The sequence below is a fragment of the Neoarius graeffei genome, chromosome 7 (assembly GCF_027579695.1).
Source record: "Neoarius graeffei isolate fNeoGra1 chromosome 7, fNeoGra1.pri, whole genome shotgun sequence".
Lineage (NCBI taxonomy): Eukaryota > Metazoa > Chordata > Actinopteri > Siluriformes > Ariidae > Neoarius > Neoarius graeffei.
In genome coordinates, this window is record NC_083575.1 from 49,112,722 (window position 1) to 49,125,203 (window position 12,482).

Here is a 12,482-nt window from a genome sequence, read left to right on the forward strand (position 1 = left end):
TTAGAAGGCAGACAAAGCAAGTTATCCCACACACTGCAGTGTAAGGGTTGTGTATGATGTGAAGTACTGTGGCAGTGAGCAAGTGGATGAATTCACATACAGTATAGTACAATCTCTAATTACTCAATTATGAACTAACCACCCCACCCATTTTCTACAAATATAATAAAAAAAATTTATACAAATCATGTACATGCTTGCGGTTATGGTACAATTTAAAAATGTAGAGGAGGAGACTGATATAGCACAGTTCTGCATGGCTTTGCAATCTACAGTAGTGCATTTACTGAAGGAGTCAGTTTTGAAACAATTCAAAATTCTAGTAATGAGCAGACATTGCACTGCTACCGTATTCCTGAAGTCAGCAACATGAAAATGGGACAAATATACACCGATCAACCATCAAATTAAAAACACTGACAGGTGAAGTGAATTACACTATTGTTAGAATGGCACCTGCCAAGCAGTGGGATATATTAGGCACCAAGAGAACAGTCAGTTCTTGAAGTTGATGTATTGGAATCAGGAAAAATGAGCAAGCATAAGGATCTGAGTGACTTTGACAAGGGCCAAATTGTGATGGCTAGATGACTAGGTCTGAGTCTCTCCAAAATGGCACATCTTGTGGGGTGTTACCAGTATGCAGTGGTTAGTACCTACCAAAATTGGTCCAAGGAATGACAACCAATGAACCAGCAACAGGGTCATGGGTGTCAAAGGCTCAGTGATTCGCATGGGGCATGAAGGCTAGCACATATGGTCCAATCCCACAGAAGAGCTACTGTAGCACAAACTGCTGAAAAAGTTAATGCTGGCTAAAACAGAAAGGTGTTAACATGACCTGGTCACTGGTTACCGATTCTCCTTCCTTGGACCACTTTTGGTAGGTATTAACCACTGCATACTGGGAACACCCAACAAGATGTGCCAAGTTGGAGATGCTCAGACCCAGTCATCTAGCCATCACAATCTGGCCCTTGTCAAAGACCCTTACGCGTGCCCATTTTTCCTGCTTCCAACACATCAAACTTCAAGAAACTGACTGTTCTCTTGGTGCCTAATATATCCCACCCCTTGACAGATGCCATTCTAACAATTATATAATTCATTTTACCTATCAGTGTTTTTAATTTTATGGCTGATCGGTATAAATTCAAAACACATAAATGAATAAATCTAAAAGGACCCAGGCATTAAATGAAACTGGTAAATTGGATGCAACATTTTTCTGATTGATTTTTATGACTACTTCTACAAGAAGAAGAGAAAACCCACAGAGGTATGCATGTGTTTTGTTACATTATAGTGACGAAGGCTCAGTCACTCACTAAACGTGTACACCATGTCTAGTCTGGGTTGTAAACTTTGGTTTTAATTCTTCAAACTAATGGTATGAGAGTCCACAATAAAACTGTGCAAAAACACATTTTGTACACTTGGCAGAGAGACATGGGACATAGCAAGCTGTCAGTTAGTTTTTAACTTTGCAGTTTGCGTCACTTGTTCAGTCAGACTGGCTCTTATAGAATTAACTACAGTCTGGCGGATATTTTCCTCCATGTATTGCTCGGTCAGTGGTTTCAGCACCTAAAGACGAGAAAGAAGGAAAAAAAATACTATTAGTGAACAAAGGGAGAAAATCTGCAAGAGAAAACGAGGGAATATTGATGTCTCCAATGAGAACCATTAATATGGAGGTAGAAAAATCTAAAGATTGTGGATGGAATATCTTTAGTTCAGGAGGGGTTTGACAGTCTTTACTTTGCCATAAACCTCTGCACAAAATGAACTAACAAGTAGAACTTGGTGCCAGTGTTGACAGGGATGTCTCTGCTGCCAGCAAGTCTAGTCTTTCTTTTTACTAATTTGTGTTCAAGTACCTTTTGTATACCCCAAATGCACTTCAAATATAGCTTTATATTTTGTCATTGATCTAAAGAGAGTAACTGATTCATGTGGTGGTAGCAAGGATCAGTCCATACCAGGCTTGTAGTACACGAGTCCAGGACTCGGACTGGAGTCCGACTCGTGCCCTAATTACGATGTGAACTCGTGACTCGACTTGGACTTGTGCATTAACTACATTCAGACTCGGATTTTTTCTTTATTTTTTGTTACATGCCATAATAATTTGGCATAAGATATTTACATTAATTTTGTACTAATTTCGTGTCAGAGTGTCACAGCTGTGCGCCTTGGCATGTGCATCAGATAGACTCTCAGGTGCACTCAAGGACAGCGCGCATGCAAGCGTCGTAAACGACTCGCACCTGCACAGGATTAAGGCGCAAACAGCACGCCTATATAAAAACTGTGAAAACACATTTACTTTGCAAAGTATTGAGTTGCGTTGCTGACACATTACTGAGCCTTATTTCCTTGTTTGGTTTCCTGATCCCTGATTTCCTGTTTCTTGTCTTTGATTCTGCCAAGTCTACGATAGCCTGTTTGTGCCTCGCTCGACCTGTTGCCTGTTTCACCGTTTTACGATTTTGCCTGTCATTCTGGATTGTTTACCTGTCTTCACATGTATTAATAAACACACCTTCAGCACTTATGTACATCCATCTCTGACAGAATACGTCACACTCCCCGACAAAGAGAATGCACCTGTTCATACGTCATGTTCAGGAACAAACTAATGTTAATGGTGCAGTTGGAGTGTTGACACGACTCGGATCAATAGTGGACTCAACTCAAAAAAATATTTTTAATGACTTGGACTTGAACAGTGGGGACTTGAGACTGGACTCAAGGTTTAGTGACTCGACTACAACACTGGTCCATGCATATTCTACATCTAACCAAGTATTACTGAAATATTGTCCAAACAAGAATTTCCTACTGACAGACAGACTGATGTGCAATCAACATCTCTGTATGACAAACAGGAAGGAAGCTAATGAAGAAAAATATTTCAGACATTTCACCTCGACCCTGCTTGAATCAATTCCAGAATGGAACCAGTTCATCTTCTGGTTATGATAATTCCAAATAAATCCTACAAACATTCACCCACTCATTCCTGAGACATCATGTTAACAAGAATCTTGGACAGCTGCATGGACATAATGCTGAGTAGTGGGGGCATAAAACTGGAATTAAACAGTCATAAGTATAGGTCTAACAATATAATAACAGCACAATATAAGCCCACTATAATGGGCTATTATTCCACATCTACTCAACTAGTTCACAGGGTGTGCACCCTTATTCACACTGGGCCGGTGTCGATGCAGGGTTACATTCCAACAAGCAGGAACCACACCTGCTGGTCAATTGAAGGCAGAGTTTAACTGATTAAACGGGTAGAATGAGGTGTAGATCCTGTCTGGTTGGAATGATGAAGGTATAAGAAATGATGGGATGAGGTGGTATGGGAAAGTCGTATACAACAAGGAAAGTCAGGAGTGAGAGGAGGGATGAATGCAGCTTCTTTCAGCTGCAATGCAGCAATGCTAAAATAAACCAGAACTCCTTGACCTACAGTAGCGACAGACACATGAGAATATGATCCTAGTATTTCCATTGCTGGGTTAACTACAGTGGTGCTTGAAAGTTTGTGAACCCTTTAGAATTTTCTATATTTCTGCATAAATATGACCTAAAACAACATCAGATTTTCACACAAGTTCTAAAAGTAGATGAAGAGAACCCAGTTAAACAAATTAGACAAAAATATTATACTTGGTCATTTATTTATTGAGGAAAATGAGCCAATATTACATATCTGTGAGTGGCAAAAGAATGTGAACCTCTAGGATTAGCAGTTCATTTGAAGGTGAAATTAGAGTCAGGTGTTTTCAATCAATGGGATGACAATCAGGTGTGAGTGGGCACCCTGTTTTATTTAAAGAACAGGGATCTATCAAAGTCTGATCTTCACAACACATGTCTGTGGAAGTGTATCATGACACAAACAAAGGAGATTTCTGAGGACCTCAGAAAAAGCATTGTTTATACTCATCAGGCTGGAAAAGGTTACAAAATCATTTCTAAAGAGTTTGGACTCCACCAATCCACAATCAGACAGATTGTGTACAAATGGAGGAAATTCAAGACCATCGTTTCCCTCCCCAGGAGTGGTCGACCAAGAAAGATCACTCCAAGAGCAAGGCATGTAATGGTCGGTGAGGTCACAAAGGACCCCAGGGTAACTTCTAAGCAGCCGAAGGCCTCTCTCACATTGGCTAATGTTAATGTTCATGAGTCCACCATCAGGAGAACACTGAACAACAATGGTGTGCATGGCAGGGTTGCAAGGAGAAAGCCACTGCTCTCCAAAAAAACATTGCTGCTCATCTGCAGTTTGCTAAAGATCATGTGGACAAGCCAGAAGGCTATTGGAAAAATGTTTTGTGGATGGATGAGACCAAAATAGAACTTTTTGGTTTAAATGAGAAGCGTGATGTTTGGAGAAAGGAAAACACTGCATTACAGCATAAGAACCTTATCTCATCTGTGAAACATGGTGGTCGTAGTATCATGGTTTAGACCTGTTTTGCTGCATCTGGGCCAGGACAGCTTGCCATCGTTGATGGAACAATGAATTCTGAATTATACCAGCGAATTCTAAAGGAAAATGTCAGGACATCTGTCCATGAACTGAATCTCAAGAGAAGGTGGGTCATGCAGCAAGACAACGACCCTAAGCACACAAGTCGTTCTACCAAAGAATGGTTAAAGAAAAAGAAAGTTAGGCTACGTTTACATTACGTCGAATCAGCGGATCATCAGATTAACGTTCTTAAAACGATTCGCGTTGACACTAAAACCGTTAGCCGTGCACACAGCAACACCAATACGCGGATACGCTCGGCTCCGCAGGCATCCTGCGCTCCAAATCACTCCGCCCTGAACAGCGAGTGCCCTCTGGAGGGTGCGCACTCCGGCCCTGCGCAGCTCACAGAGCGCGCGAGTGAAGTGAACAAGCCACGATTCGGGACTGAGCCGCTGTGTGTGAGATCCCAGCGCATATCACTTATTACTTGCAAGTGGAAGGATGGCAAGCCTAAAGACAATCATAACTACACAATGGGCAGTATTTGCATCAGTATTTGCAGTATTTTCATACTTTTATACTCTTTAATGAAAGGTGATACAAGGCGGAAGTCTGCGCCGTTTTTCAGCAGTCGCGTCACATGACCAACGCCAGCGAATCAGGAAGGTGGATGTCACAGTGACGTTGTCCAATGAGACGCCAGCTAGAGCTCAGCACAGCGTATTCGCGTATTCTGAATGTTTACACAGCACCGGAGCTGATACGATCTAGATTGAATACGTGGACGCTGGCGGATTCCCGTTTCCCCGCTTTTTCAGGGGGGTTAATGTAAACGGACAGTGCGTCCGCGAAGAAAACGAGACAGATACGGTCTAGTGTAAACGTAGCCTTAGTGTTTTGGACTGGCCAAGTCAAAGTCCTGACCTTAATCCAATCGAAATGTTGTAGAAGGACCTAAAGCGAGCAGTTCATGTAAGGAAACCCACCAACATCCCAGAGTTGAAGCTGTTCTGTACAGAGGAATGGGCTAAAATTCCTCCAAGCCGGTGTGCAGGACTGATCAACAGTTACCGGAAACGTTTAGTTGCAGTTATTGCTGCACAAGGGGGTCACACCAGATACTGAAAGCAAGGGTTCACATACTTTTGCCACTCACAGATATGTAATATTGGCTCATTTTCCTCAATAAATAAATGACCAAGTCTAATATTTTTGTCTCATTTGTTTAACTGGGTTCTCTTTATCTACTTTTAGGATTTGTGTGAAAATCTGATGTTTTAGGTCATATTTATGCAGAAATATAGAAAATTCTAAAGGGTTCACAAACTTTCAAGCACCACTGTAAATGTACACCATGTAATTACATCTGTCCCTCATATCTTAGGTGATCATCTTTAACATTTAACCCTCAAGAGCATTTTCACTCCTTGTTTTTGGATATACATTAAATTTTGCCTAATACACTGCAACCCTGCTACAACGACGACTTTTACTAAAAACTTTCACATATAACGAACCAACTTCAATACCCCACCTTTAATGACAATGAGTCAGAGTCTTTAAAAAAAAACATCACTGTGTCACATTTATGTGCATTAGTGCTCGGAGCATGCAGCACCATTAGGACTAATTACTATTCACCTGTTCTGGATTAAAGCACAATCACAGCACTCTCTAAACACACACACTTGGTGAAGTATACATGCTGTACTGAGTGTTTCATGTTCCCAAGCTTTGTATCTGTGCATTGCCTTTCTGGCTTTGACTTTTTGTGTAGTTGGTGGAATGAACTTTCCATCGAGGTCAGAACTGCCGACTCTCTGACCACCTTCAAGTGCAGACTGAAGACCACCTTCCCTGCCCACTGTGTAATCCTGCAGCTGTTTTAGCCATCTTGACCAACTCAGGCTGGGTACAGTTTAGCCTGGTCATGATATTACATTAATGGCATTCCGCTCTTATCCAGAGCTCCCACAGACACAGAGCAGCCTGGGGAGCAACTGGTGGTCAGGTGCCTTGCTCAAGGGCCGTTCACTTCAGCCATTCCTGCTGGTCCAGGGAATCGAACCGGTAACCTTTTGGTCCCAAAGCTGCTTTTCTAACCATTAGGTCACGGCTTCCTTCATGAGGACTTGGTATTAGCCGTTTACATTTTAATTTTTCTTTATTTAGTTGCACTTTGTCAGCTCATTTGTCTGGTTGGCTTCTTTTTCTTGGCTGTTTTGTTGTTACTTCAACAGAATATTACACTGGATTTTATGTCACTTGTACATTTGGCACTAGAACTTTCTTGTCTACAAGTTCAGCACTTCTTGTACCTGATTTCTCCACTTGCTGTACGTTGCTCTTGAGAAGCGCATCTGCTAAATGCCTGTAATGTAATATTTGGACTCTGCCTTTTGTCTTTGCCTCTGCTGTTCTGTTTGCTAACATTCTTCCTGCAATTACATCCGTCATTCACCTGCTTGCATGACACACTGAACCATGTGCTCCTCTCCCCACCAGAGACAATAAGTAATCGAGTCCGCAGTCAAGTTAATAATGTGTTAATGCCATAAAACAAAGGCTTAACTAGCCTAGCTTAGGTGTCCATCACTAACAGTTATCGAGAACGGTGATCAAAGGATTGATAAAAGGACAAAATAACTGCTGATACTGTGAAACTTAACACCTAGTTAAAGCATACTGGTGGGGTTTTTATACCCAGCCCTGTGGTACAACATAAATGACATCATCTGTGATTTGCAACACACGAATGAACCCAATAGTGAAGATTTAGAAAACAATGACCTGCGATAGTGACTCGGAAGGAGAAAGTGCCTAAAATTTCACATATACTGTGAGTGTTTGGTGTGACCAGTGAGTCCATTTCAGTATTATGAACTTGTCAGTATAACTAACTATTTGGACGTCCCCAAGGATGTTTATCATCACAGGGTTGCAGTGTAAATGGTGGACAACTGCTAATAGTTTAGTCAGCTTCTCCCTTTTCACTGATTACTACTTTCTCGCTTATTACTGCTTCATAAAAATGTTATGTACAGCAAAATCAAAAATAATGATCATCTTGCAGTAAAACAATGAAGCTATAAAGTTTCTAAATTCAACTAACCAAAGTAACTACTATTTACCTTACACACAAATATAGTGTTGACTAAAAGCCTGGAATCCACATTATAGAGATTCCCCCCCCCTTCTAAAATTAAACACATCTCAGATTTATTATCCAAGTTACAAGATAATAATTGGGATAAGGCTCCACCCACCTGCTCCCACAAGGCTTCTGCTGTAAGGTCTATAGCCACACCCACTTCTCGATATTCACCCGAATATCTCACGTACGCCCATGCACACAGTGACATCAAGGACACCCCCATCACAAGGTTGGCCAGGGCAGCGATCACTGATAAACCGATGAACCCAGTTACTGTGGACACCATGTAGGCGACGAACATGACAGCAAACAATGTTGCCGGCGTTCTTGCTGCATAGAAAATGTTCTTGCTTTCATTGTGCTTGATGAAATTTGCATAAACTTCATCAAGTTCAGACTCCAGCTGCTTCTGGTACCGTTGGCTAAACTCGATTCCTCCCATTTTCTTAACAGCACGGAACTGCTGGACAGAGGTTTGCTTCATCTCTTCATGATAGCGCTGAAGGTCAACTGGTGCAATGTACGGTTTGTCTCCACCACAGATCTACACATGGGGAACAGGAGGAAGAAAGAAGCCTTAAGAACCCAATTCCAATTGTAAAAATGGCACTGATGACTCATCTCAGATAAGGAACATTCGACGTGATTCAGTGTTTGAAACTGAGCTTTCTAGGCCACGTTAAAACTTTCTATTTTAGTGCAATGGCCTCACACTATTTTGAGTTATGTAGGTGACCTCGTCACATCACATTCCAGCTATGTTAAGAGAGAAACCAATTCCCTTATCTTCTTAGGAGTACTTTTATCAAAGTTACTTAAAATGACAGCGTCAAGATCTTGTGGTTTATTTAAGTCATATGCTACATAGTTAAAAACAGTAAAAACAGCAGGAAGAAGAAAAAAAAAACTACCTGCTCCATGGTCCTTTGGTAAGTGTCCTTTGCCCCAGCCACAGCTGTCAAGTTGTTAGCCTCAGCAGTTGCCTAGAGGTCAAAAGCACAGCGAGTAAAAGAGCTGAAAGAATCAAAACAGATTATAGCAAAGTCCTTCTCGTAAAGTACTGCATGTCCATGTGGTGGCCATCTTGGCAGCATCCCAGGGCAGTTATTTTCAGTTACACAAGACCCAGTTCCTATTTACCTGAATGGGGAATGACCCATATACCAGAAATGGATCAACAATATGATCTTTCCAACACTGATTCAAAGTGTATATTAATACTCTTCAAAAATACAAATGTGTGGTCTTTGGGTCAAATAACAAAAGAAAACTTATGTTTTACAATTTGTTCATTCTCCATAACTAATTGAGCAAAGCACTTTAAGAATCTGGCATATTCTGGTAACATCTTTATTATAGAGGAAAGGACTTATCACCACTATACTGAGCATTGCGTACTGTACATTCATAATTGCTGATTACAGCTGAACTGTGGCATATTAGTAGCATACCTGCAACATGGACTTGGGATGAGGGAGCTCCTCACCTTGGTAGATTTTGATGTATGCCTAAATACAAACACAGAGCAGATCAGCTGTTTAGTCTGACTGAAAATGCATTTCTGAAATGAATCACTGACTATCAGAGGTGGACAAAGTACCCAACTTCATTATTTAAGTCAAAGTTCAGATCCCACTGGTCAAATGTTACTCTGATACAAAAGTTGTCCAGGCAAATTTTTGCTTAAGTACTGAAGTACTTGCTTTTAAAAATACTTAAGTACATTTTCTGTCAACACGTTGTATTATTGACAACGCTTATAATACCTCATGCCTCTGAAGCAACCTACTGGATTATTTTGTGAATTCACAAAATGAACATATGCTGTGCATCATGGTGGTTTAAGGTTAAGCTAGCTAGTCAGTGAAATTCCACCTGACATGCTAACAAACGCTTTTCAAAAACTCAATCATATTGGGTATCTAACATTTCTAGAAAAGAAAGATTTCTACATTCTGTTTATTTGACAAGATTATGCTAAAACATTTCTGAAAGGACTTCAGATAAGTTAACGTTATTCATGTTAGCGTAACTCCATTTTTACATGCTAACTAACAGTGTCCAAGTTAACTAGCTATGTGTTAACGTTAAAGTGCATATCACAGGTAAATTCAGGAGCAAGAGCAATGTAATTCTCCTATTTTATATTAAACTTGTCAAATATCTCACATTTTGTGCAATGTATTTACCTTGCGCAAGACCAGAAAAATTCAGTTGAAAATCAAGCCATTTGAGGCAAATTTGGTCGCCTTTGAAAAAACTTGGCATTTGAATTTCCCAGGAAACATTGATTTTCGTGACGTCGCGTGCGGGACACCTCCCTCTGAATCCTACGTCAGCACTGGTTTGTTTATGAAAAAAACGACCTGTGGTTTTCTGCAAATTTCTTCAACGTTATCACGTAATTCTTAAAATGGTTAACAGATGTATCATAGGAGGGTGTAGCAACACCAATCTTGATGGGATTTAGTACTCATCGTTTTCCAAAAGACCGGACAATGAGAGAGAAATGGGAGTGCTTGGTCTACACAGGCTGTACACTGAAACTGTGCAAACTCTCTCAGCCTGCTGGCGCTTCCACAGGTAGCGTCACGAATCTGGCTCCAGACTCCCTTGGGATTTTTCCAGACACGTTTTATTTAATTTTTTTCTGCTGTGCAAAATTACCCTTCTGGATGAGTGTGTAAAGGGACATACTTTCATATTAAAAAAAAAAACGAAATTGGTCCAGGATATGCACTTTAACCATGCACAAGGGATAGTAACTTGGCAGGCAAATCCATAGAAAGTCATTTGACTAACCAGACTGCATAGCTATTGTAACGTTATCGCAAGCTCTAAAAGGACAGACAACTTGATTGCAAGCTTTCTCTTGGAATAAAACATTTACATACCTCAATATGCTTCTGCAGGTTGGAGGGCGAGTTTTTGTCGGCCGTGATGTGGTTCATTTTAGGTAAACAAAGCAAACATTTAAAACGAAACGAATTTTTAATCCTTTCAGAAAACTGAAACATGAGTTCTAGGTATGGCCGTGGGTGCGTGCATTCCCCAGAAGAACCGCCTCCTTCTGTTCTGCCATCAACTGATCGTGTTCAAATAATACTGCGGAGAAATCACTGAACTTGACCTTATACAGTCTACGGACATGACCTGACCCTAGTGATTACTGATAAGCTGTCTCAGTGTCACCTGCGAAAAAATCAATCACGTTTTAGAAAAGGGGGAAAAAAACAAAACACCACTTTCAAAGCTGCTTTATAGTAACGAGTAACGACCTTGATAGAAATGTAGTGGAGTAAAAAGTATATTTGTCTTTCAAATGTAGTGAAGTCACAAGTTTCCAAAAAAATAATACCCAAGTACAGATACTCAGAAAGTGTACTTAAGTACAGTACTCAAATAAATGTACTTCATTACTGTCCACCTCTGCTGATTATAAATATTTACCCACAAGTGAGAACTTTAGATGCACGTTCTTTGGAAATACAATATATACACTTTTTTAGAGCCTTGAAGAACAGACTTTCTTAAAAGTTTGTTCTTAGGCTTTAGAATCATAAGGTGCCTTTATATAACTCTGCACAATTCTGTGACTTCAACTATTTCAACGATAAGACAGTTCAAATATACGTTTCCAGATACTTTTAAACACTATAACAATTATAACATTAACCCATCATTCATTCATCTTCAGTAGCTGCTTTATCCTGGTCAGGGAGGTAGATCCGGAGTGGATCTGGAGCCTATGCCAGCAACACTGTGGGCAAAGCAGGAGAATTAATCCGAACCGGGATGCCAGTCCATGGCATCATGCTAACAATCTCTCACACACATTCAGACCATAAGGGCAATTTATAAGCACCAATATGCCCACCTGAAAGCTTTTTTGGATAGTAGGAGGAAACTAGGGTCACAGATGTGAACACATGGAGAACTTGCAAAACTCTGTACAGCCAGCAATACAAGCTAAGGATCGAACCCCAGGGCTCTAAAGCTGAGGCAGCAATACTATCCAATGTACCACTATGCTGAACATTAATGAATTTTTTTTATTTTTACAAAACGTCACACAGGACTTTAGGATTCCGAAGTTGTGTAATACTCAGTGGATCTGTGGTAGCCAGTGGAGCCCCTTGGATGAGGGACAAATTGTCAAGAGACTACATCTCAAGTCCTGATTTAGTACAAAATTTAGTATAATCATGGTTATACTATACAGGTTTATAAAATAAGCCTAACCTTGAAATACTCCAATAGGTCCTTGCATGTCATCTTGGCCCCATTAATCTCTTTCTCCACGAGGTTCTCAGGGGCCAGTAGTAAAGGCACCAGGTTCTGCAGTTCCTTCTTAAAATCATCATCAATATCTGCAAAAAGTATTTCAAGATTAAAGCACCATTTTTGGGGTAGGTGTGCGCACATATATAGGTCCTTCTCAAAAAATTAGCGTATTGTGATAAAGTTCATTATTTTCCATAATGTAATGATAAAAATTAAACTTTCATATATTTTAGATTCATTGCACACCAACTGAAATATTTCAGGTCTTTTATTGTTTTAATACTGATTATTTTGGCATACAGCTCATGAAAACCCAAAATTCCTCATCTCATCTCATTATCTCTAGCCGCTTTATCCTTCTACAGGGTCGCAGGCAAGCTGGAGCCTATCCCAGCTGACTACGGGCGAAAGGCGGGGTACACCCTGGACAAGTCGCCAGGTCATCACAGGGCTGACACATAGACACAGACAACCATTCACACTCACATTCACACCTACGGTCAATTTAGAGTCACCAGTTAACCTAACCTGCATGTCTTTGGA

At 40.5% G+C, this 12,482-nt stretch overlaps 1 protein-coding gene across 2 annotated transcripts in view; it reads right to left on the reverse strand.

Annotated features, from left to right (window-relative positions):
* Positions 1 to 1,120: 1,120 nt before the first annotated feature.
* atl2 (atlastin GTPase 2) overlaps positions 1,121 to 12,482 on the reverse strand; it is a 67,111-nt gene continuing 55,749 nt past the window's right edge. The window contains exons 9-14 of one of the 2 annotated variants that reach the window (XR_009655064.1): positions 11,898 to 12,025; positions 9,107 to 9,163; positions 8,567 to 8,638; positions 8,072 to 8,199; positions 7,768 to 7,985; positions 1,499 to 1,587 (exon numbers count right to left, since the gene is read on the reverse strand). Coding sequence is in view for 1 of the 2 variants with exons in the window: in XM_060925869.1 (XP_060781852.1) it covers positions 1,468 to 1,587; positions 7,768 to 8,199; positions 8,567 to 8,638; positions 9,107 to 9,163; positions 11,898 to 12,025 (809 nt within the window). In the remaining variant the exon portion in view is untranslated. Of the gene's footprint in view, positions 1,588 to 7,767; positions 8,200 to 8,566; positions 8,639 to 9,106; positions 9,164 to 11,897; positions 12,026 to 12,482 lie in introns of both variants that reach the window. The other variant, XM_060925869.1, reaches the window with a different exon arrangement.